The sequence below is a fragment of the Neofelis nebulosa genome, chromosome 8 (assembly GCF_028018385.1).
Source record: "Neofelis nebulosa isolate mNeoNeb1 chromosome 8, mNeoNeb1.pri, whole genome shotgun sequence".
Lineage (NCBI taxonomy): Eukaryota > Metazoa > Chordata > Mammalia > Carnivora > Felidae > Neofelis > Neofelis nebulosa.
Window position 1 is genome coordinate 18,501,125 of NC_080789.1, and position 25,598 is coordinate 18,526,722.

At 44.3% G+C, this 25,598-nt stretch overlaps 1 protein-coding gene across 3 annotated transcripts in view; it reads right to left on the bottom strand.

The window, feature by feature from the left end:
- The window catches only part of STAB2 (stabilin 2), a 167,169-nt gene that overhangs the window by 120,385 nt on the left and 21,186 nt on the right, over nucleotides 1–25,598 (bottom strand). For all 3 annotated transcript variants that reach the window (XM_058741583.1, XM_058741582.1, XM_058741581.1), the window contains exons 4-8: nucleotides 16,113–16,198; nucleotides 14,706–14,775; nucleotides 6,714–6,809; nucleotides 1,200–1,325; nucleotides 120–316 (exon numbers count right to left, since the gene is read on the bottom strand). In XM_058741583.1, coding sequence (XP_058597566.1) covers nucleotides 120–316; nucleotides 1,200–1,325; nucleotides 6,714–6,809; nucleotides 14,706–14,775; nucleotides 16,113–16,198 — 575 coding nt within the window. The remainder of the gene's footprint in view (nucleotides 1–119; nucleotides 317–1,199; nucleotides 1,326–6,713; nucleotides 6,810–14,705; nucleotides 14,776–16,112; nucleotides 16,199–25,598) is intronic.

A 25,598-nucleotide genomic window follows, 5' to 3' on the forward strand; every position in this document is an offset into this window, starting at 1 on the left:
CTGAGCATCAAAATGGCAAACTGGGCCAACCTAGCAGACAAATGACACCTACGGCACAGTTTTACCTTTGGTGGCTGTCCTACTGCGAGACACCCCGGTTCCAAGGATCATGTGCTCACCTGTCCAGGACCGTCATATATGCACACTGTAGACTTTGCAGAGCAGTTTCCATAGTTCGTCTGGCAGGGGTCCACTGGTAAGCACACTCGGCCATCCCCGTGGTAGCCTTCTTGGCACGTGCAACTGTGCCGATTCGGTCCCTCGTACGTGCAAAGAGCGTGAGGGTGGCATATTTCTTTTAAACATGGATTGATGGCTTGAGAGGCAATGACAGGATAAGAGCTCATCAAAGTTGCACAGGCAATTCATTGTTTTAAGAGAGAGAGAAACAGTTCATCTTACCCCACCTGATGCCCCCTACCTGTTGAACAGATTCATGTATGGCTGTCAGAGATTATAACTAAAAATATCGTATTGATATATTACTATGCCATGTTATGTGTGGATTTAAATATAAAATAGCATGAAAGAAAGCACTAATTCTTGTAGTATTTATATGCACTGGCCCTGTCTAAGCATTTGCCATACATTAACTCAGTTAATTCTTACAACAACTCTCTAAGAGAGGAGCCATTATTATTCTCATTTGATAGATAGGAAAATGGAGGCACAGGCAGGTTAAAGAATTTGTCCAAGGTCATGTAGTTCATAATAAGCAGATCTGGGATTTGAATGCTGGCAGCCTGACTTGAGAGTTCATGTTCAATACATAACACAACCTCTCACAAAGTGAATGAGCATGAAAAGAAAAAGAAAGGAAGGGAGGAAGGAAAGAAGGAAGGAAGGAAAGAAAGAAGGGAAGGAAGGGAGGGAAGGAAGGAAGGAGGGAAGGAAGGAAGGATAAAGAAAGGAGAAAGACAGACTGTATTTTATCCTAACATTGCTATGGTTGATATAAAACTATGTGTAAGAATCTATTTATGTGCTTTGATAATAGAAGCAGAAATTGCCACTTATTGAACAGCTACCACAGATGAACATTTTCTCGGTACTTGTTATATATCTCATTTAACTTAACACAGAGAGAAATAGAAGTGTCATTGTGTTAACATTAGAGAGGTTATGAAGTTTTGTTTTTTTTTCTGTTTAGTAACCTAAACATCTCAATGAATGACTAGCAGGATCTAAATCCTACTCACGTTCACAGTATTGGCCATCGCCTTGGTAATTGGGAAGGCATTTGCATACTAGTTTTGTTTCATCTTGGCTGGAAGGTGAGCATCTGGAGTTTTCTGGGCAGAGCAAGTCTGCACATTCAGGGATGGCTGCAAAGGAATATTGTTGAGGTACCTGCATTAGTAGAATAACTGATTCTGAAAAATTCAACCGAAGTAATGTTCTTTGTGATTAAAAAGAGTAATTAAAAAAGACTCACTACAACCATTCAAAAAACCCCAGAATGTAGAAAGTAAAAATTAACTCTTTCTTATTCTCATTCTTCCATTTCATTCCCAAAGTAAACAATATCAACAACCCATATACTACATTCACCTATAAATTTATTTAGATGTTTTTTAAACAAAATGGAATCCTGTGAAAATATTTAGCAAATTGATTTTTAATTTAACCAAATATTATGGAGCTATTTAAGGATCCACTGTAATCTCTAACAACTGTGTAGTGCTTCATCACATCGGGGGCACAGATGGTTGTCAGAAACTATAAGGAATCTGGCATATTATCCAACATGCAAAGCTACGAAATTGAGCTAATGTAGTTCCATGGATGCTAGTAGAAGCTATGAGATTCCTGGGTCAGAGATGAAGGACAGTTTATTGCTCACATCAAGAGTAATAGCCAGAGTGTTGGCAGTTTTGCATTAGTTCTTCCAAGCCCCGAGTCCCCTGGGACAATGTAGAAAGGGTCATGAAGTGGATTTCGTTTCATTACAGGGGAGGAGCCCCAATCTTAGGGAATCTAAGTTTTGTTTTGTTTTTTAAGTACTAGGCAATGTATTAGTTAGGGCCCAGGCAGGAGACAGAAACCACACAATAAGGGAATGTTTTAGTGTAAAGAATTATCAATGGAAAATTACAATAATGGGGAATTGGTTCATGAGTGTTAAAAGGAATTCTAAAGAATGAAGAAATAGCAGGTATATAAAGAGCAACCTCTTTCCTAGGGTTGAGATAAATACCCAAGGTAGAGCCTTCCTCTGTCCAGGACTGAGATCCAGATGTCACTGGAAAAGGCATGCCTTGGTCACTGAATGGTAGAGAAGGTGCTGAGGTGCCTTAATGGTGAGACTTGCTGGAAATCTTCCCCTTAGGGCTCTAGGGAAGGTCATCCACAAAGAGGTGCCAAGCTTCCCGGGTTCACTTAGTGCCTGGGGAAGCTGCTGGCCACTGGGTGCTACCGGAACCAGAAACTAAGAAGCCACCCCCACAGAAGTGTAGTATAGTTCTGTGGCTGGGGCCAGAGCATCTTCAGGGGTCAGCTGTGTGGGAGAGGTGGGATGGCTAGCTCTCCAGATGGCCAACCCTGCAGAGACCTTGGTGTGCATGGCATCGAGGAGAAGCCATACCAAACAGCGAGCACATCTCTGCATGGTGGGGCACAGGCCTGTGGTGTCTGGGGCTTCTGGCTCTACTGCTGCCACCTCAGTCAAGCACTTGACAAAGTATGCAGTGGTCAAACCCTGGAGGAAGCTGAGCCCTGCAGGAATCTATCACTGGATAAACTGTGTAGGACTGAGCAGTGGAGAAAAACCATGTTCTCTGGGGCTCTGGTGAGTGAGCTAAACCAGAAACAGGAGGAGAAAACCCTTCCTTCTTCAGTGTCCCTCCAAAACTCTCTATTGATAAGACTTTATGTCTTGCTAGCTGGCAAGTGAGAGACATTTACAAGTTCCCCTCCATTATCACAGAGCAGGCAAAGAGGACAAATTTTGAGCTGAAAGCAAGCCATTGATAACTAGAACAGGCAGTAAGCCTGTCTATACTTCGTTCCCAAGAGATACCCTACATCTTCCAAGGCTGTTTGTGATACAAACATCCTTGAAAAGATATTGGAGTGAAGAGCAGTCAGTGTGCCACACTCAAGAGGCATATAAATATGAGACACTCAACTGGGGATTGTCCCCAACAGTGGCTAGTTGAAGCAAACATTCATAGAGAATATTCCCCCAATTCTTTCCATAGACTAGAATTGTTGCCGGGAAGTGGCTGCCCTTTCAAGGATTACATTTTCAACCCCTTTGCATCCGGGTGGGGTCATGTGACTACTTTCCATTGATGGAATATTGAGAGGAATTTGTGTGTGTCATCTTGGATTTCATAAGCAGGGACTTTTCCGTCCTGTCTTCTTCTTTACATGGCTCAAAGCAGAGCACTCTGAGGTGCTATAGAATGGCAGAGGCACAAAATAGAAAAATCTGGAACTGTAATCGCCATGTAGCGGGAAGCTGGTGTCAGATTCCCACACTGGACTGTACATGAGTAAGCCAGAGGTTCCCTAAATTCTCAGGTCATAGTGTTTAGTATCTTAACTTTCTTCATGTCCCAAAAGAAATACCTACCAGGTCCATTTATTAAGTTGTTAGAACCAAGGAATTCAGTAAGTGGGTCATGAGACCTTAGTAGCTATCTAAAAAAGTAATGTGGTTAATATAAAGAGAAAGATTTTTACTTCATTTTTAAATAACCACATTTACTTGTAAATGGAATATGTGAGCTTTTTTTTTTTTAAAAAAAAACATGCTTATTTATTTATTTTGAGAGACAGAGAGCACATGCATGCGTGGTTCACATCCCATGAACTGTGAGATCATGACCTGAGCCGAAATCAAGAGTTAGATGCTCAACCGACTGAGCCACCCAGGTGCCCCTGGAATGTGTGAGCTTTTTGGACACTGCCCAACTTCTTAAACCTTGGAATCAGATTGGAAACCATCATGCTTATTCCATTAGAAAGGATTTTTGCATGATACCTGCTTTTTATCTTAGCAAGCACTGAAAACACAGCTTTATAAAGATATGACATTGTTGAAAGGGATGTAGTGCTACCTAATGTTGAAATTGTGAACAAACTCAAGCTAGCATTTGTACAGTATTCTGCAGACGCATCACTGTCTTCCTCAAAAGTTTAAAATATCCCAGGGGCACCTGGGTGGCTTGTTGCTTAAGCATTCAACTTCAGTTCAGGTCATGATCTCACAGTTTGTGAGTTCGAGCCCCACACTGGGCTCTGTGCTGACAACTCAGAGCCTGGAGCCTGCTTTGGATTCTGTGTCTCCCCCTCTCTCTCTCTGCCCCTTTCCTGCTTGTGCTCTTGCTCTCTCTCAAAAGTAAGTAAGTAAACTTAAAAAAAAATTAAAATATCCCCATAACACCCTTGTGAGTTTGATGTGGTACCTTGGGGTGCCTTGGTACAGTTTTGAAACCTTTGTGTTAGGCCAGTGAATTCTTGTGTTTGTTTCTTACAGCAGCTGGCATTATCCTGACTGGTATAGGATATACCACAGTTCACTCAACCATTTTCTACTGATGAATCTTCCAGTCGTTTCCAGACAACACTGTTATGGATTTCTTTGTACATATATTTTTACCTACTGGTGCTTGTGTCTCTCTTTTTCCAGGTAAATCCCTAGAATTGGGGCCAGAGCAGCAAACTATAAGCATATTTTAAAATTTAATGGATAAATTTCCCTCAGGTTGCAGCAATTCATCTCTCTGTTGACAGTACTGTGATTTCCCTCATACCCACAGGTGGGTATTATCTATCTTTGCAATCTATGTAACATAGTGAGCAAAAAACTAAAACCAAACCCAAACCTCCAAATCTCTGAAATACCACTTCATTATGGTTTTAAATGAACCTGTGATTCATTTGCATTTCTGCTAGGGGGTAAGCACTTTTTCTATACCTATTGGCTAGTTTTTATTTCTTCTCCTGTGAAGTCGCTGCTCTTTGGCAAATGGCCTATGGACTTTATGTTATTAGAAAAACTTTTCTGCTCTGTGGGTTGCAAATATTTTGTGCCAGTCTATTGTTTACCTTTTGATTTGGCAGAATTATTTTGTCATTTGGAGGCAAATATGTCTATGTTCTTCATGAAGCTGGCTTCTGGACTATGTCTGCTATCTTATTAAAAAAAATCTTTGCTCATGAGTCCACTGGGCAATGACAGGAGTAGCCTTAGAAGTAGGCTGACTGAGGTCTACAAAAGGGGTTATCCTATTCATTCGAGTTTCATTCTGCTGTTGATTTGAACGGGTCATTTGAGCGTCTGCCCCCTCCAGGGGCTGTGTTTTATTCATCCCCCTTACTGTTAGTAGTGCCTCAGTGATTTTCAATAAAACGAGTAGGAATTCGTTGAATTGGAATCTTGTCCAATCCTTTCATTTTATAGATCAGAAGAGTAAAATCCAGAGGATAAGTGAGGCTAGTGTCACAGGAAGAATGTCCAATTTCATAATGGATAAGCTCCAAATTCACCCTTCATTACCTGCTCTTTGGTAAGATTCCGAACATTTCTCCTTTACAGTGATATGTTAAGTTTGGCCAGTAGGGGGTGCTTGAGGGCCATTGTAGGAGAAGGCTCCTCTTGTTGCTTCCTTTGTGCAGTGTTGTGTTTCTGCTGTGTTTGCTTGCTGCTGTTGCATAGTCTGTCAGTGGTGCAAACGTGTGAGGACATTCAGTGATGCTCTGCCCCAGCCACGCACTCAGAGTATACACTCTATTGGTGGCCCTGCATCCTCAACCTGGACCCAGTGACCACCTTCTTGCAGCTTTTCCACACACGGACATTGCACACTCCAAGTCTGGCACCCACCACACCCCAACTCCCTCTGTGTGCTTGCCCACCAGGCTTGGCTCATCAGTGTCCCGGAGGGTTGTTTTTCGTGTGCCTAATGACCGTGGTTCCATGCCGGCTTGGGCAAACCAGAAAACTTCTTCTCTACCCAGTGGGCTGCCACCATACCTTCTCCAAAAAGATTTGAACTCAGCCTTGGGGATGGCCACCCTTTCCAAGTTTGCCTTCTCTGTTATGCTCGGCCGCCCTAGAGTTCACTTTGCGTTTTTGTGGCCACTCTCCTGTCATAGCTTGCTAATTCTTTATATTATACTTCCCTTGTTTCGATCACCCTGTGGTTTCTACCTCTTGCTTGGGCCCAGTGTGATAGAGCATTTAAAGAATTTCAAATGATCTGAGTTCCAGCTCTTCGATTTACTAGTTTTGTGACCTCTAGTGAATCACTTAACCTTAGCGGGTCTCTGTTTCCTATGAATGTGTTCTGTCCTTGAGACCTGCAACTGAGAACACACCTTACCTCCCTTACTGGGTGGCCGACTTATTACAATGACCTTGGCTGGTTTTCCAACCCTCTCTATTCTATCCTTTGCACTGTCACCAGCTTGACCTTCCTAAAGCATAGCTATGTCAGTACATCGCTCCCAAATCTTCCATGAGTGCCACTCTTCTAGACTATCTCTTCCCTCCCCTCCCCTTCCCACTCCTCCCTTCCCCCTCCCATCCTCTCTTTTTCTTTTTTTCCCTGTCTTTTTAATTTTTGGTGTCCTCCCAGGAAAACATTTGATGGCACCTTGCCCATGTAGAGCCCCAGGATGCGACTATGTGAATACAAAGTTGAAGCACATGTGTCTGTGCCTATCTGACCCAGGATAGCGTCAAGGAAAGCCTCAGTACTTACCCTTGTCACAGCTGGGGCCAGTGTACCCGGAGTAGCACTCGCAGCTTCCGTCACCGTCCACCCCACCATTGCATACGCCGTGCACACAGCTGCACACTGCAGACAGAACATGGGGGTTGTTCATTACTCAATGTAGACCTCTTCCAAAGATTCTGGAGGAGTAATGCTTTGAGAGAGTTTTTATCGAGAATCTGCATGATGAGAGGGGAAGAACCATAAATTTGGGGTCCTAGAGACCCTGGTTTAGATCTTGGCTTCATTTTCCTTTTATTACCTTCAATTTGTTTACATATAACATGAGGGCAGTAATCCCTTCCTCATGCAATTTCTGCAGCTGGATGAGATAATGTGTTGGTGCACTGGAATGCACTGGAGTGCTTTTCTCCACTTTTAAACTAGTTACTTCATCTTTGTACACCTCAAGAAGAGAATTAACTTGTTGTTGGGTATGCGTCTGTCATATTTAACACAGAGAAGCTACCACTGGCTCAATCATTGCTGGTGGTGGGGATCTTCTCTCTACTAGAGTAAATCCTACTTCCTGAATGATGGGGGAAATTCAAGCATAAAAAAGAAATTTGAAAGGGCAGAGAATAACTATGCCATGATTTCTAGCTTGAAATAGCAGGCTTTTTGGCTCACTGACAGATCGTTTCAGAAATGACAAATGAGGGGCATTTGAAATAAATAGTCAATTCCTTAGCACTCAGTTTGCAGCTCATTTGTAGCAAGATTTATTACCTGGCTGGGTTGCCAGCATCCTAGGGCCAGACCTCTGTGCAACGTACTGTATTGGTTTCCTTTTGCTGCTGGAACAAATTACCTCACAACTTAATTATGACTTAAAACCACACAAATTTATTATCTTAATTTAATTAATTAATGAATTCTTAATTCACTTTTGCCATGTAACCTAACACATTTACAAGTTCCAGGGATCCGGATACGGACTTCTTTGGGGGGGCCATACTTCTGCCTATTACACAGGTATTCAGTGTCAGCCAATTTCATACTAATTCAAGTGAAACATAATTAAGAAGACCCTCTTGCTTCAAAACCTAACCAAATACTGGAAAAGCAAGGATGAATAAAGTATTCCAAACATCTAATAAAAAAATCCTTTGAATTCTTGTGTCCACCTTAATCTCCTGCTTTTTGTATCCATCAGAACTGTTCTCCTTCAGGTGTTTACCATGTTTTGCCTGGACTGCTACAGTAGCATTTTACCTGGCCTTGCTCTCCAAGCTCTCACCTCTCCGTTCCACCCATTTCATATGATCAGTAATGGCATCAGGTGATCTTCCCCCCAAATATCTCAGTGACTCCCAACTGATAACCAAATGAAATCTAAATCCCTCTCTTTGGCGAACAAGGCTCTGGCCAATCTAATTCCAACAACTTTACTTTTCACTTTCCATTGCTTCCTTTTATACATCTTAGGTTCTAAGCACATGGGGACGACTCATTAGTTTATCTTCCTTCCTTTATAACACATATTGAACACCTCTCTTGTCCAGGGTGCTGTGCTTGGGATTAATGACCCAGAGATAAAAAGGGTAAAGTCCGTGCCCTCCAAGTCTAACGGCAGAGGAAGGCAGCCCATCCCAACACAGCCTGACACACACTAGGACAGGATAGATCAATGACAATGGGAGGAAGAGATGGGTGGGCTGGCCTAGGAGAGACACGCCTCCTGCATCTCACACCTCCATGACTTGGCCTCCAACGTGCTCTCTTTTTGCATGCCAACGGAAATCCCCGAGTGGCTCTGCTGCTTCTGTCACGACTGCTGACCCTTGCTGCTGACTTTGTTTGACCAATGGTGGTAGTAGGCTCTCAGGCATAGACAGTCTGGTGTGATAGTGGACCAGGTTTAAAGTTGGTAGTTACAGTAGGGTGTGGTAGGGGACAAGGTACAAAGAAGGTGCTGTTGGAGCCCCGAGAAGCAGATTCTGCACTGGGACCACTGAGTGGCACCACGGAGGTGGGGGCTTTGGTTGGTCTTGAAGGGTGAGCAGCTCCCCGACTCACGGTGACCAGGAGAGGCAGCTATCGGGTTATTTTTATTGTTGCCCATTGTCATTGTTCATTTCTCTGTCCAGATGTGATTTCGCAGTGGCTTAGTTTCTGTGTCTTGTTCCAGCATGGATATAGCAAGTCATCGATGGTGATATTCCGTGAAATTGTCTGTGCTCAGTGGGGCAGCACCACAGCCTAGCTGGGAGCAAAAACGTTGACCGCCAACAGCTGTCAGGGCTGCTTTTTCTTTCTCAGTGTGTGCATTTTTTTTCTTCTATTAGACGGGAATCCCTTGGAAGCCCTCACCCCCTCTCTGTATTTACCTACAACATTTTTTGTGGGTGCTTTATAACCATACTAATAACTGTACAACTAGATTATCAACAAAGACAACATCCTGCAGGACCAGGATTCAGGTGAGGGGGGAGACAGGATATAGGGAGAGAAGGGGGAGGCAGGGCAGAAGGTGGGGAGAATGAGACAAGGTAGCTCAAGTGCAGAGCTGGATCCTGCCTTTCTTTGGTATTTTGATGTTTTATTCAATAATTTTATTTTATTTTTAAAGCTTATTTGTTTATGTCGACAGAGATAGAGCATGAGCAGGAAAGGGGCAGAGAGAGGGACAGAGAATCCCAAGCAGGCTCCACACTGGCAGTGCAGAGCCTGACATGGGCCTCAAACCCACGAACTGTGAGATCATGACCTGAGCCAAAACCAAGAGTTGGACATTTAACCGACTGAGCCACCCTGGTGCCCCTTGATTACTGAGTTTTTGATGCCTATTTAAATTTGGCACCTAAGGCATGTCCCTCCCTCAGCTCACTGTAGAACAGGCCCTGCACTTCCCTCTGTTGAGCACTTACTACCCATCAGGCATTTTGCCACTTGCTTTACAAGCATTATCTCATCTGATGCTAGCTGCACCCTGTGAGGTGGGGCTCATCAACTCTGAATTGCGTATGAAAAATGGGAGACACCTAGCTCAACTATCCATTCAGATAATGTGAACTTTTGAATCGGATTTGGAGTCGTCATCCTCACTTCAAAAACTGATTTGCCATCCTTTCTATTTTAACAGAGCACTTTGATGTTCACCTACGGCTGTAGCTGTTGGAAAAGGAGTTCCAGAGAGAAGTCAAATTGGTCACGGGGGTAACTGGGGTGTGGAGGGAGGTGTACTATGTCTCGGTAGAGAAGGCTCAATTCAATTCAATTACAAAATATCTACCCAGGGGCACCTGGGTGGCTCAGTCGGTTAAGCGTCCAACTCTTGATGTTGGCTCAGGTCATGATCTCATGGTTCGTGAATTCGAGCCCACGTTGGGTTCTGTGCTGACAGCGTGGAGCTTGCCTGGGAGTCTCTCTCTCCCTCTCTCTCTGCCCCTCCTGACCTCTCTCTCAAAATAAATAAACATTTAAAAAAAGGTCATCTCTTTCATTTAAAAAACAAAACAAAACAAAACAAAACAAAACAAAACAAAACTATCTACCCAGCTCCTACCTAGAGGCAGTCACTGTAGGAGTTACTGGATATATGAATATGAGTAGTTCACAATACCTAAACTCAAGGACGCACAGTGCAGTTGGGAAGCTGGACTAAGAGGTTCAAGGTCTTGAGTGTCATGTAGCCAGTGGAAGAGGGCGAGGAGACAGAAGGGGGAGTTGAATGTAACTCGGCCCAGGCTCCCAACTTAGAAGCTAACTGCTAAAGCTGTCCTTGTCACTAAGCTTCCCTCTGGGCTGCATGCTGTGAGCTTCTCCCTGTGTCCTGTCTTCTGGTATAGACTCTGTACTGGATTAAGTGACCAGGCAAGGACAGCCTTGGGGAATGTCTGATACACATTGCAGGGTCACCAGCCATTGCCAAGAAAGTGTCCCTGGGAAGGAGAAGTGAGTGGTGGAGGGATTCTGATATGTCTTTTAAAGAGTCCTTGGAATTTTTTGAACTGGTGTCAGCAAATCTTTAGAGACATGAAAAAACGTGGGGTGTGTGACTTTAAAGGTGTCGAAGTTCTGGCCATTTGGGTCAGAGGGACTGTGCCTGAAGCCCTCAGTGCTATGCCACTTGGCAGAGTGAGCTGCTAGCTCTCCCGTGTTCCTGTAGCATCCTGTTACAGATCACAATTGTCACCTGCATTTCCAGCTCCTTGGCGAATCTGTCTCCTCTTTAGAATATCATTGTCAGGGGTCTAATGCGTGGTAGATCTCACCAGGGGCAGAACAGTGCCGTGTTTGGGCACCCAGGCTCTGGAGTCAGCTACTTGGAGCCAAATTCTGCTTCTGTCCCTGAAATAGCTGCTTGACCTTGAGAAACCTGCTTCTTTCTCCATAAAATGAGGAACCCAGCTCGCACAGTTGTGGGAATCCAGAGAGACCATCGCAGGTCAAACTTTGCACACTGTCTGGTGCATAGCAGGTGCTCCACAAATTCTAGCTGCTGCTATGAACGTGACACAGCTGTGGGAATGATCTGAGGGTTATGTTGGAGAAAGTGGACTTTGCAATCTGCCCTAACCAGGAGAGAGGCACAGAGCAGCCTAGGGCATTGGCAGCAGGGATAAAAATCCTCGGCTGATGTGACTCTAAATCATTTCTAAACTAATCAACAGCAGGATAGGAGAGGGTTCTGGCAGCAGGTTAAAGTCAGTGTTAAAAATAAACTGTGGCTAATAGAGCTGTCCTACTTACAGACAGAGCTGCCACCGCTATGGGACCAGTGCCTCACTGGATGAAACAACACTGGCACCCAGTGGAGGCCCAGCTGAGAAAGTTTGTAAGTTGCTCTTGTCCTGGTTAATGGAAAAGGACCAGCAGCCATCACTGAGCCATCCACCCACCCATCCATCCATCCATCCATCCATCCATCCATCCATCCATCTGTCCATCCATGGCTTGCTTATCGTTGGACTGATTTTGTCCTCACTGCCTATGTGCTTCCATTGAGTGAGTGTTTGTGATCTGCTGCTTAAGGCTTTGCTACACTGTCAGTCCCACAGGCAGGTGTTATTATTCCTGTTTTATAGATGAAGAAGGCTTTGGGAGGTTAAATAGCTTGCCCTGAGTCACACAGCAGCTTGGGGTGGTTTCAAACTCATGACAGTCTGATTTCAAAGCCTGATCTCTTAACCATTATGTTCTGGAGCTGCACCATACAATATGGTGGAGACTAGCCACGTGTGGCGTATGCGGCTATCTAAATTTATTTATTTTTCTTTATATAATATGTATGTGTGTTATATATATAATGCACATATGTATACATATTTAAATGTTTATTTATTTTGAGAAGGAGGGGGAGAGGGGCAGAGAGACAGGGAGACAGAGGATGTGAAGTGGGCTCACAAATTAGGAGATCATGACCTGAGCTAAAGTCTGATGCTCAACCAACTGAGTCCCCCAGGCAGCCCATAGCTATTCAAATCTCAATTAAATGACATGAACTAAGATTTAAAACTCAGTTCTTTGTTGCACTAGCTGTATTTCAGGTGCTCAGTGGCCACGTATGTCCGACGCCTGCTTGGATGGTGCAGATTCAGGACATTCCATCATCTCCAAAGTTCTATTGATTGGAACCTAGAGCTTGGACTTTTTTTTCCCTGAATGTCAGGTTAGGTTCCTGATCCACCTCCCAGGACACTTTCTTTAGAAGTGTTTAGAATTTCCTTGTATCAGCAACCAGCACCAACTCTTGGAGGCACCATGGACTCATCTTCTTTCCAAATTTTCACCCCCAAACCATACTTGGCTTTCTTGGTTAAGTAAACAGTGTTGGATGCTATTTTTTTTTTCTTTCCATTTCAATATTTATTTAAAATATGTGATTCAGATCCTAGTATTATGGTAAGGAAGGGCCAATTTGGGAGACATTTCCCTTAATATAATATATAATGTTAAAAACACACTGAATACCAACGTCTGTTTTAAATTCGTTTTTGCCAACACTTTATGAAATAATCTATGGAGTGGTCAGTGAACAAAAACATAAGATTGGGGGCCACTAGGAAATAATAGGTATTAATAATTGCTAACATATATTGTGCACTGATTATCTCACTAAATCCTCATAACAACACTGAAGGAGACAGTATTGTTTCTATTTTTACAGATGAAGACAAAGACAGAGAATGTGCTTAGGAAACTTAAAGTTCTCACAATTAGAAGCCCTAGGCTGAAGCCAGTCTGAGTGTAAAGCCAAGGCTCTAATTATCTCTACATGCTGCCTCTCAAAATCAAGTTTGTGGGTCAGTACAACGTGGTTGGAGTGAATTAGATCATTCATTCATTCATTCATCCATTCACTGGTTTATACACTCCTTCAATTACTCATCAGGCAGCACTTGGGAGGTACTGGAGATAAAGACAACTCTTGCCTTCAAGGAACCATGGATTAGAAGGAGACAATACCTCTGCTGCTTCAGGTCAAAGTTATTACACAGTGCAAATGTATGGGGATGAGATGTCTATGTATGTGCATAGGTTTTCTTGCAAAAAATATTTGAATCAAAGCCGTGCCTACTAAATTTGACTTTTCCATAAAGGCCAGAACCAAGGTGGTGTTGGAGAAAGGCTACATGACATATCCTTTTTGGGAGGCTCTGAATCCGGCAGACATGGTCCCTTCCATGCCCACGTTCTCTAAGCCTTACTAATTCTGTGCATTGCGGGCAACTTCCAGTAAGGCCTGTGAGCCCTTCCGAGGAAGGCTGCTCTGCCCAAATGCCCATTGGGGGTTGGGTTTTTTTTTTTTTTTTTTTCGAGACAGCAAGTGGAGGAGGACAGAGAGAGAGAGAGGGAGAGAGAGAATCCCAAGCAGGCTCTGTGCTGAGCTTGGAACCTGACTCGAGGCTCGATCTCACAACCCTGAGATCACGACCTGAGCTGAAATCAAGAGTCAGACATGTAATCGACTGAGCCACCCAGGTGCCCCATGCTGGAATCAGTTTGTTATCTTGTCTTTCCTGGCTTCTAGAGGCTGCCCACGTTGCTTGGCTTATGGCCCCCTTTCATGTTCAAAGCCAGCAAAGGCTAGTGGAGTTTTTCTCACTTCTCATCATGCTGACACTATATCTTCTGTGTTCTTCCTCCACATTTAAGGACCTTTGTGTACAGTGGGCCCGCCCGGAAAATCCAGGAAAATCTCTCTATTTCTGCAAACATAAGTCCCCTTGTCATGTAAGGTAACACATTCCTTGGTCCAAGGGATTAGATATGGACACTTTGCGGAAGCCATCAGTCTGCCTACCATGCTGCGGTTCCCACTCCCCTCTGGTGGGATGACTCTCAGATGACTATTCTACACTGACGCCCCTGTTCCCCAGGGCATTAATCTCTAAGCATCCACACTTGTCTGGCTTGATGGGACACACCCTTTGTTTCCCCCGTGCCATTTTCTTAGTGTTTCTGGGGTCACCTGACAAATCTGCTACCTTGTCTCAGAGTCAAGGTAGGGGGGCGGGGACCAAGAGAGTGGACAAGCCAGCGTCAGTTATGTTTGTTTGTTTGTTTAATCTGCAAGATGGAGCCCACAATCCTCGATCACCTCAGGTATTTGAGAATTCCCCAAAAGGAAGGGACAGAGTGTGGTGAGGCCCATTGTGGAAGAAGAGGCTCCTGGGGAGAAGGTCTGTGCTGAGACCAGGACCCAGAAAGACCTCCAGGGCAAGCAACAGGTGGATGTTGGATCCTGGAGCCTGGAGAGAGGAAACCGTATGTTGCCAAGTTTGCCAGAAGGCATCTCTGGTGAGGGGTCCCTGAAAACCACAGAAAACACTGTCTCTCTTTTCAAAGACTGCATTTTTGTCCACTCTTGGTGTTGCCTGTGTAGACTTAGTTCTGCATAACTGTTTGATGCTTCCCCCAGTCCTCCCTAAGAATAGCCTCTCTGAGGCCACCTGACATATCCTTCAGCTGCATAAGCCACGTTTGACCTTCAGCCTTTACAAATGCATTTGATTACACAAAAATCAGACATACCTGCTGAGCAGCTGGGTCCAAATACATTGTCATCCGTGCAGGTTTCACAGGCCGCTCCCCCAAACCCGTCCTGCGGAACACCCAGGCAGATGGCGTGAGACCCAAGTGATCTATGTCCCGGGAAGCCCTGGATCTCTCACTGATGCTCTGGTCAACATCTGTTTCTCGACTGTATCTTCCATCTGTGCTTTCCTGAAGCTCCTTCTTCCTATTTCTGCCTTTATTCTTTGCTGGTTTTATGTTATAATGTGAAGACTAATCCCTGCATCACTTTTCACTAAGAGTCTGGAGAGCTTCCGAAGGGAACTGCTTTGTTAGTCCAGAGATACAACCAGAGGGTAAGTGCTAACAGCCTCATCGTTAATTTCACTCAAGAGTGAAATGAAAACTCTCTCAGTTTTGCATTTCTTTTCTTGTCTTTTTTTGGTTTATTTATTTATTTTTGACAGAGACAGAGAGAGAGAGAGAGAGAGAGAGAGCATGTGCATGAGTGGGAAAGAGGCAGAGAGGGAGGAAGAGAATCTCAAGCAGGCTCTGTGCTGAGAGGGCAGAGCCTGATACGGGGCTTGAACTCACAAACTGTGAGATCATGACCTGAGATGAAATCAAGAGTCAGGCACTTTACCGCTTTACAGACTGAGCCACTTAGGCGTCCCAAGTTTTGCATTTCTGAAGACAGTTGAGGTCCATCCCTTTCGGAGGAATTTCTTTGTATTTAAATTATCTAAGGCTTGCAGTTCACAGCATGTCACTTTCATGGGACAACAAAAGACTTTCTTCTCTTAGACCCAGTGACCACAGAGTAGTTTGCCAATAGTGGTGATTATTGTTTTTTTAATTTTTTTTAATGTTTATTTTATTTTTTAGAGAGAGAGAGAGAGATAACATGAGCAGGGGAGGGGCAGAGACACACACACACACACACACACACACACAGAATCTGAAGCAGGCTCCAGGCTCTGAGCTGTCAGCACAGAGCTGGATGCAGATCTCAAACCCATGAACCGTGAGATCATGACCTGAGCCAAAGTCAGACGGTTAACTGACTGAGCCACCCACCCAGGCGCCCCAATAGTGGTGATTATTAACAGGAACAAAGACAGTAATTTATACAGCTCTGTAGAGGCCCACAAAATATTTTCACATAGATGATCTCACTTCACTTTTTCAACAGATGTAATTACATAGGTGTGTTTTTCAAACCCATTTTATAGATGGATGCACTTAAGGCCGAGCAGTGAACTGACTCTCTCAAAGGTCTCCAGCCCCTAAGAGGTCATTTTATTGCTGATCGTATACTCTTTTCACGAACCTTGCTATTTCTTAGAGACCCCACTTGTTGTACAGGTGTTCAAGGAGGGACCACGGGAAAGGAGAAGGGGGACGAGATCACGTCTCTGACCTTACCTGGCAGGAGCAGCTTCCATTTCCTTCCATGCCTTCCGCACAACTGCCCCTGCCGTTGCAGGGGGACTGGGCGCCTCCTGGGCACTCTAGGGAATGAAAGGTCTCAGATTCACTTGTTTGTGACTGCAAGAAGCATTCTGCATGGAAGCAGTAAGCACTTACTGTGTGCCAGGTCCTGTGCTAGTGGCCAGGGATAAGGAATAATTAAAACTCCTGTTGGCATCATCCAGTCTCACACAAAGGAGTATGAATCACAATATAGTCAGGTGCTGTGATAGAAGGCATTGGACTATCTACTATTTCTCGAGCATTTGCTATCCTTTAGGCTTTTTAATTTTTGTACTTTATAATTTTCTTTTTTTAATGTTTATTTATTTTTGAGAGAGAGAGAGAGAGACAGTGCAAGCAGGGAAGGGGCAGAGAGGGAGACACAGAATCTGAAGCAGGCTCAGGGTTCTGAGCTGTCAGCAACAGAGCTCGATGTGGGGCTTGAAACCATGAACCGTGAGATCATGACCTGAAGCTGAAGTCAGACGCTTAACCGACTGAGCCACCCAGGTGCCCCAATACTTTATAATTTTTTAATTAAATTATTCCCACTGAAACCTTCAGGTGGTGCTCTTGGTGCTGACTAGCAGATGAAGAGACTGAAGTTCAGAGAGGCCATGTACCTTGCCCCAGGTTTCACACTTTATAAGTTGCAAAGCTGGGACTTTAGTTCAGCCCTCAGCAGGACTCTAAAGCCAGGCCTCTTACTCAGTGCTCTACACAGGACACTGAGGGAGCCCAGAGATGAGAGCTATCGATCCTGCCTTGAGAAGTCTGGGAGACGTCCTTGAAGAGGAATCATTCAAGCTGGGGTTTTGAAGGTTTAGTAGGAGTTGGCCATGCTTAAATGACCTTCTGAAGGGCATTTCAGAAACAGAAAACAGCAAGTACCAAGCTTCAGGGTTGTAAAAGGGCACAACCTGTTCTGGGAATAATATAAAGTTTATTGGGGCTGGAACTTGGTAGTTGGGGTTTGGGAGAAGTGGTGGTTGATGAGGGTTAATAGGAGGTTGGTGCCAATTAAGGAAATGCTTCGTATGGCAAAAGAATTTTGATTTCACTCACAAGCTAATTCCAAACAAGCATGGATTTTGCACTTTTGGGCTATACTGGACCTGAATTGGAGCTTTTCTAGACATTAGAGGATTTCAGTCATTGACTAATCATTCAGGGAATACCTACTATGTGCCAAGCATTATATTACATGTTGGTGGGGAGGGACATTTAGCTAGAAAGTCAGATATTGCAATGCCCAAAATCAAATAGAGGATTTAAAGTAATGGGAAGTGACAGAGGTACTGCTGTAATGAGGTAGAAAATCTTTTTCTTTCTTTCTTTCTTTCTTTCTTTCTTTCTTTCTTTCTTTCTTTCTTTCTTTCATATTTTTAAGTTTGAGAGAGAGAGAGAGAGAGAGAGAGAGAGAGAGAGAGCGCTCAAGTGGGATAGGGGCAGAGAGAGAGGGGAGAGAGAATCCCAAGCAGGCTCCACTCTGTCAGCGTGGATCCTGATGTGGGGCTCAAACTCACAAACCGTGAGATCATGACCTGAGCCGAAACCGAGAGACGAACGTTTACCTGACTGAGCCACCAGGCGCCCCTCTTTTTCTTTTTATACTTGCCATTGTTCTGCACCTTGAGTGCTAAGTCAGCATGGATTTCACGTCTGTTTGGGTGAGTCTGACCATTAAAATAAGTGGTCTGGACCAGCCAACACCGCGCAGAAATCATGCAATGGTCATGAAATGTGTTTGTGTGAATGAGGCAGAATCAAATATTACCCCAAATTAAAGTTGGCAGGACAAATGCTTTCCACAAAGTAGCAAATGACATGGGGTTCTAGATAATAATAAAGGATGCACGTATTTACTGGTCAAAGTAATCCTCTGAGGTTAAGTCCTATCTTTTGCCCTGTTTTCTAGATCAAGAAACTGAGGCACAGGGTAGTAGACTGGCTTGCCTAGAGTTACCCAGCTGGTAAGGAAGGGATAATGAGGGACTCACCCCTCCTGCACCTGAAGTGTCCACTTTCCAGCCCTCCCTCCTCTCCAACCCCGACTGACAAAGCCCACAGCCTCGCTCTGCCATGTATCTTCCAAGAAATCAGCATCCATAGAAAACGAAAAACGGTTCTTGGAAAGAGACTTTTATCTACTGAGAGAAACAGTTCTCCTGAAGAGACCCCGATGGCTCATTTGAATCACTAGGTTAGTTCTTTAAAGGAACATTTATAGGGGTGCCTGGGTGGCTCATTCGGTGAAGTGTCGGACTCTTGATTTCAGCTCCAGTCATGATCTCACAGTTAATGGGTTTGAGCCCCGCATCGGGCTCCATGCTGACAGTGCGGAGCCTGCTTGGGATTCTATCTCCCTCTCTCTGCCCCTCCCCCACCCTCTATCTCTCTAGTTTATTTATTTATTTAAAAAAAATTTTTTTAACGTTTATTTATTTTTGAGACAGAGAGAGACAAAGCATGAACAGGGGAGGGTCAGAGAGAGAGAGAGGGAGACACAGAATCGGAAACAGGCTCCAGGCTCTGAGCTGTCAGCACAGATCCCGACGCGGGGCTCGAACTCACAGACCTCGAGATCACGACCTGAGCCGAAGTCGGCCGCTCAACCGACTGAGCCACCCAGGCGCCCCTCTCTCTCTCTCTCTAAATAAATAAACTTAAAACCTAAAAGAGCAGTGGTACTTGTAGGTACAGGGAGATGAGAGAGTGTAGTTTCACACCTGTGGCTGGTGTTCTCTCTGGCTCCCCTGTCTCTTTCCTGCATGCAGAATACTGGTAACCTACAGAGTCTAGCTTATACATTTTGCGTCTGTGGTCTTCCTTCCCACTACAGGGTCAGAGCCAGGCTTCAAACTCTGGCAGGTGCCCCAGAGTCTACTGCACTTGTACCATCCGTCACTATCCTGTGTACTCATCAAGCACTGCTGTGTACCAGCGTCACAGCACAGAGAACAGAAATGTTCATGGAGTGAGCAAAAGAGAACACACGGACATGTAGCGAATATTTATAAATCACCTTGAAAACGAATATGTTGGTTTGGGCTGCTTTCACCAGCTGGGGCACCGGCTACACGAGATTCAATAGTGTCATGAAAAAACCTGGACACTGCGGTCAAAACCTCCTGGGTTTGAGCCCCAGTACGACTCTTTGCTAGCTGTACCCTTTTGGGAAAGTCAATGCATGGCTCTGAGATTCCGTTCAAGTGTCTTCCTGGCAGGTTGCAGTAGGGATGGAAATATTAGGTGCTCAATAAATGGTGGTTATTATTTAGGATGCTCCCCATCCTCTCCAGTTTCTGTTCGTTCAGATTAGCACTATGACAGGTAACAATACTCAGGGACTAAATCACTGGGTACCCATTTGAATCAGGACTCGGTCCCTTATTTCCATGGTCCTACCAGTCTGGTGGGGAGAGAGTCAGGGATTAACAGACCATCAGGTAAACACTGGTTTACAAACTGGGATAAGGCTAATGCGGGGCGGGGGAGGGGGGAAATTTCCTCAATCCACCTACTGGCAGTCACCAAAAACACCTAACCCTCAAAGGCCCAGCTGACTTAGATTTGGTCTCAATAGGGGGCAACATTATTAAAGAAGAGCCTTGTTAAAGACTGTGTCTTTATCCTAAAAAGAGCAGTGGGGGTTGGGGATGAAGAGGAAGGCTGAAGGCCTAACCAAGCAGGTGCCAGGCATACACTTTGAAGTTCATCTGAAACCCACTTGCGTTCACGATGCCGAGCAAGGGGTGCTGGGAGAGCGTCTCCATAGATTGTTGACCATCAAATAGCTCTTCTAACGTTTCCTTTCGATATTAGGCCCTTCTGGGGCTGAGGTAGTGTTTTGGGAACCGGGCGCATCTCTGGGCAGGACCAGGAAGATTCTGGACCAGTTCTGCCAGTCTCCCTCTTGTGGCCCCTGTGCCTCTCCCTATGGCTAGGCGTGCAAGGTGCTGAGTGACCCGTAGCTTGCCCTCTGGGCCGGCTTGGAAGCACACAGGGTATCCTCAGCCCTGCGACTCAGAACTCGGTGCTGCCTTGCAAAAATGCTCTCTCTCCAAGGCATTTTTAATCTGCGGGCAATGACGGCAGAATCCCAGTCTCCCGCGCTCGCATTCTGCTCGTTAGCTTCCTCCCTGCAATGAGCCACCTCCTCTCCCATCTCCCGTTCTTTCTGTCCCTCCCACGACCCAGGCATGGCCTTCCCTCCTCACCTTGCCTGTACCTTTCCCCCCATTCAAACACACTCTCTGGGACCCTCCTCTGAGGCAGATACGACTTTTCCATCCTCTGGGTGTCCCTTCTGCTCGGCCCTTGCCTTGTGATAATATATAGAGCAGTGGGGCACCTGCATGGCTCAGTTGGTTAAGGTCTGACTCTTGATTTTGGCTCAGGTCATGATCCCACATTTCGTGAGATCAAGCCTGTGCTGACAGTGGGGAGCCTGCTTGGGATCCTCTTTCTCCCTTTCTCTCTGTTCCTTTCCCATTCTCTCTCACTGTCTCTCTCAAGATAAATAAGTAAACATTAAAAAAACATAGAGCAGAAAACAGGGCAGAGCCATTTTCTGAGAATATAAGTCCAGGCCAAAGGCTGATGCCAGAGTAGCCTGCTTCTCTCATCTCAGTTCCCAAGACTGTGATGCTGTGTCCAAGAAGTCTGGGCTTCCTTTTTCTTTAGGAGACAGTTAGCAAGCCCTTCTTTTCACTTATTAAATTTTTAAAAAAATTTATTTTGAGAAAGAATGTGAGCAGGAGAGGGGCAGAGAGAGAGGGGGATAGAGAATCCCAAGCAGGCTTTGCAAGGTGAGCCCACAGAACCTCACAGGGCACTTGAACCCACGAAACTGTGAGATTGTGACCTGAGCAGAAGAGTCAAGACACTTAACCGACTGAGCCACCCAGACGCCCCAGCCTTTCTTTTTAAAAATTTAAGGGGCGCCTGGGTGGCGCAGTCGGTTAAGCGTCCGACTTCAGCCAGGTCACGATCTCGCGGTCCGTGAGTTCGAGCCCCGCGTCAGGCTCTGGGCTGATGGCTCGGAGCCTGGAGCCTGTTTCCAATTCTGTGTCTCCCTCTCTCTCTGCCCCTCCCCCGTTCATGCTCTGTCTCTCTCTGTCCCAAAAATAAATAAAAAACGTTGAAAAAAAAAATTAAAAAAAAAAAATTTAAGCAGGTGTTCCTCTGAGAGTGATTCACTGGACCCGCTCTTTCTAATCACCTGGGGGATGGGGGGGTCATTGTTATAAAGGCAGCTTCCCGAGGCCCTCCTCTCTGGCTAGAGTCACTATGAACGTATACCTCTCAGATGTACCCTGTGGGAGCGTAATTTCCCAGCGAGCAACCTTCCTGTTCATGAGGCCACACCTCCCGCCACTGCTTCTGGTCCATGCCTGTGCATGGCAGAGATACCAGGGCAGGTCCATTCCTGCACAACGGAGGACTCCTCTGTTGGGTGACTTTGGCTGGAGTGCTCCCCATCAGCTTTACCAAATGTTCTTGGAACTACACATGGTCTAAGACTTTTCCCATCTAACCTCTCTTGGTTCCCTCTCTTATTCAAAAGGGTCAGATCTGCATCTTTTTATCTATTTGAGAAGGTGAATTTGAAGTTAAAATCCTTCCTACAAAGAAAACTCCATGCCAGCTGGCTTCACTGGTGGATGCTACTTCGCATTTAAGGAAGAAACCATACAAATTATACAAAAACTCTTCTAAGAAAAAGAAGGGAGAATATTTCCCAGCTCCATATATACACAGAACATTTTTAGTTTGATTCCCAAGCCTGACAAATACATCATAAGAAAAGTACAGACTGACATCTCTAATGAACATAGACACACAAGTTATTTAAAAAACCTAAGGCAAAAATTAAAAAATTCTAAAAGTTGTAGCCAACTGAATCCAACGATGTACAAAACAGATAATACATCACAAGTGCAATAAAATAAGAAAAAGATATAAAGTGCATAAATATTGGAAAGGAAGACATACAATTGTCTCCATTCTTAGACAACGTGTCTACAGAGGAAATTCAAAAGAATCCCCCCAAAGTTATTAGACCTAATACATGAATTTAATAAGTTCTCAGGATACAGGATCAATACACAAAAATCAATTGTATTTCTATAAACTAGTCGGAAACAGGTGGAAATTGAAATAAGAATATACCATTAAAAATAGTACCAAAAACCAAGAAGAACTTAGGTATGAACATAATAAAAATTGTGCAAAATCTGCAAGCTAATATCAATAAGAAACTAACAAATAACAAAATAAATGGATAAAATTGATGAATTGATAAAACACTAACAAAATAAAAGAAGTCTTAAGTAAATGGAGAAATACAGTGTGGTTATAGCTTAAAAGATTCAATACTTTAAAAAGTCCCTTCTCTGTAAACTGACCTATAGATTCAATGTAATTCCAGTTAAAATTCTAGCAGGGCTTTTTGGTAGATAGTCACAAAATGACTCTAAATTTTACCTGGAGAAACAAAGAAGCTAGAATGACCAAGACGATTTTGCAAATGACCAAGTTGGAAGACTTATACTACCTGATTTCATTACTTAGTGTGATGATATGGTAATCTTGATGGCGTGGTATGGCAAAGGGATGTACACGCAGATCACCGGAACAGAATAGAGAGTCCAGAAATAGACCCATACAGAGATGGTCAGCTTTTTCTACAACAGTCCAAAGGCAATCCGATGAGGAGAGGATAGTTTTTTCAAGAAACAATGCTGGAATTATTAGGTATTTATATGTAAGAAACCGAACCTTGATCCGTACCTCAAATCATATACAAAGATGAACTTGCATGGATGATACACCTAAACATAATTCCTAAAATTATAAAGCTTCCAGAAGAAAAGATGAAAGAAAATATTTGTGATATTAGGTTAGGCAAGGATTTCTAAATATGATACAAAAGACACTATCTATAAAAGAAAAATTGATATATTTGACCTTACCAAAATTAAGAACATTTGCTCATCAAAACTTAGTGTTAGGAGAGAAAAAAGACAAGCTACAGACTGCAAAGAAATATTTACAAATCACGTATTACATGAAGGATTTGTATCTCAGACATTTAAGGAACTCTCAATAATCAAGAAAGCAAACAACTTGAAAGAAAGATGAATACCAAATACACATACGAAAAGATGCAGATTAAAATATGAAATGCTGCTTCACACAATGGCAAAAGCATTTCAAAAATCTGATTCTATCCACTGCTAGCAAGGACGCTAAAAAATGGAAGTCTCACACGTTGGTAGGAATGACAAAATGATACACACACATTGGAAAACAGCCGGGCGGTTTCTTACCAAGTGAAACATGCATTGATCGTACAACCAGGACTCCCACTTCTGGGTATTTTGCCAGGTGAAATGGAAACTTAGGTTATTATAAAAACCTGTGCAAGCATGCGCACAATGGCGGCTTTATTCTTAGTTGCACCAGACTGGAAACAAACCCAAATGTCTCCCAGCTGGTGAATGGATTGACTGGCTGCAGCCAGGTCACGACAGCCTATGAAGCATTAGAAAAGAATGAACTACGGACACGGACAGCAACACAGACAAACCTTGATGCATTATGCTAAGTGAAAGAAGCCAGACTCAAAAGGCACACACTGTATCATTCCAATTGTATGACATGAAGGTAAAATTACAGGCACAGGAAACAAATTAGTATTTGCCAGGACTTGGGGGATGAGGGGTGGGGGGACTTGATAGCAAAGGGAATTTGGGGGGAATTGAATAGCTTCTCTAGGTTAATTGTGGTGGTTTTATACAAACTAGGTCTGTCAGAATTCCTATAACTGCATACTGAAAAGGGTGGGTTTTACTGTATGAAAGTCATAAATTAAGAATAAAAGAGGGGAGGAGCCAAGGTGGTGGAACAACATGGAAGATTTTGTGTATCTCGCGTCCATGAAATACAGCCAGACCAACACTAAACCATCCTACACACCTAGAAAACTGATTGGAGGATTAACACAACAATCTGCACAACCTGAACCACAGAATTCAGCAGGTATGTGGCGCGGAGAGGTGAACTTGGGGAGCAAGAAGCCGTGGGAAGAGAGGTGCTTTTGCAGGTGGAGACGGGAGAGAGAATACGGGAAAAGTACCCCTCTCCAAAAGCATCTGGAGAGAAAGTGGAAAATGGGAAACAGCCGCAGGGACTAAACTAAAAAGGGAGAAAGGAAAGGGTTCAAATTCCATTAAGACTGTGAACAAGGGGAGCGCGAAGGCTGCAACTCCGCAGCTCCATACCTGGCGGTGCTCTGGTGGGAAGGGCGAATCCCCAGGAGCAGAGTGGGGTCCGGGAGGTTCTCGGGCCACGTGGGGAAAAGCGGTTCCACTGCTGGAAGGACATTTGTTAGAGATTGTTGAAGCCACCTGGTGCCAGCAGACCCCAGAGAATGGCCACATTCGCTGGTGCCGGAACAAGGTCGTTAAGGGTGAAGCCTGGTGTTGTGATTTAACATAATCCCTGAAAAGCTGCTGCTACATTATCTCGCGAAATTTTTCTGGGGTGGGCTGGCACCTGGCCGCAGTCTCGGGGCACCGGCAGCAGCAGGGTCCGGCAAGCATTCCTGGGTGCAGCCGACATTCAGCCGTTGCTCATTCAGCCATTGCTCGGTGAGACCCTCTCGCAGAGGGGCGGGACCGGTCAAAGCCGCAGTCCTTCGGAAGTAAGGGGCCGGGGAAAACAGCCGCATCTGAGACAAAACTCGGGAGAGAGGTACTGCCTGGGGCTTGGTCACGGACAGTGAAGGAGTGGGAAGTGGACGAAAGCTGAAGACAGAGGACGGGTGCGTGATTGCTGATCGGGGAGAACAGACTGGGTGGCTGGGTGGCGCCATTTTTCACTACTCCCGCGCATGCTCCTAGGCACCTCCGAGCGCCGCAATAATGCACCCCAGTGTGCTAGCAGCGCCATCTACTGGAGAACGGAGCTGTTACACTTAGCCCTGCCCAACAGGGCCAACCTCCTTCTTCAAGAATACAAGTCTCACTGCCTACTTAGTTTATGAACTATAAAGAGCTACATAGTCTGACTTCAAGGGGAAAATGAAGTAATTTCAGTCCTATCTCAATTTGTTAGCAAGTCCATCTATTCAATCTTCTTTCTTTCTTTTTCTCTTTTACACTACTTTTCTTGAGTACAGAAAGAAAAAATTCATTTTTATTTTCAATTTTTATTAAAAATATTTGTCTTTAATTTTTTTCCTGTATTTTTTGTTTGTGTAAATTTTTTCAAATTCTATTTTATTTCCATCATTTATTTTAGTCTATGTCCGCATATTTACTTTTTCAAATTTTCAAACGATTTCCTTTTTTCTCTTTTTTGTTTCTTTTTCTTGAATACAGAAAGAGAAAAAATTAATTTTTATTTTTAATTTTTATTAAAAATATTTTT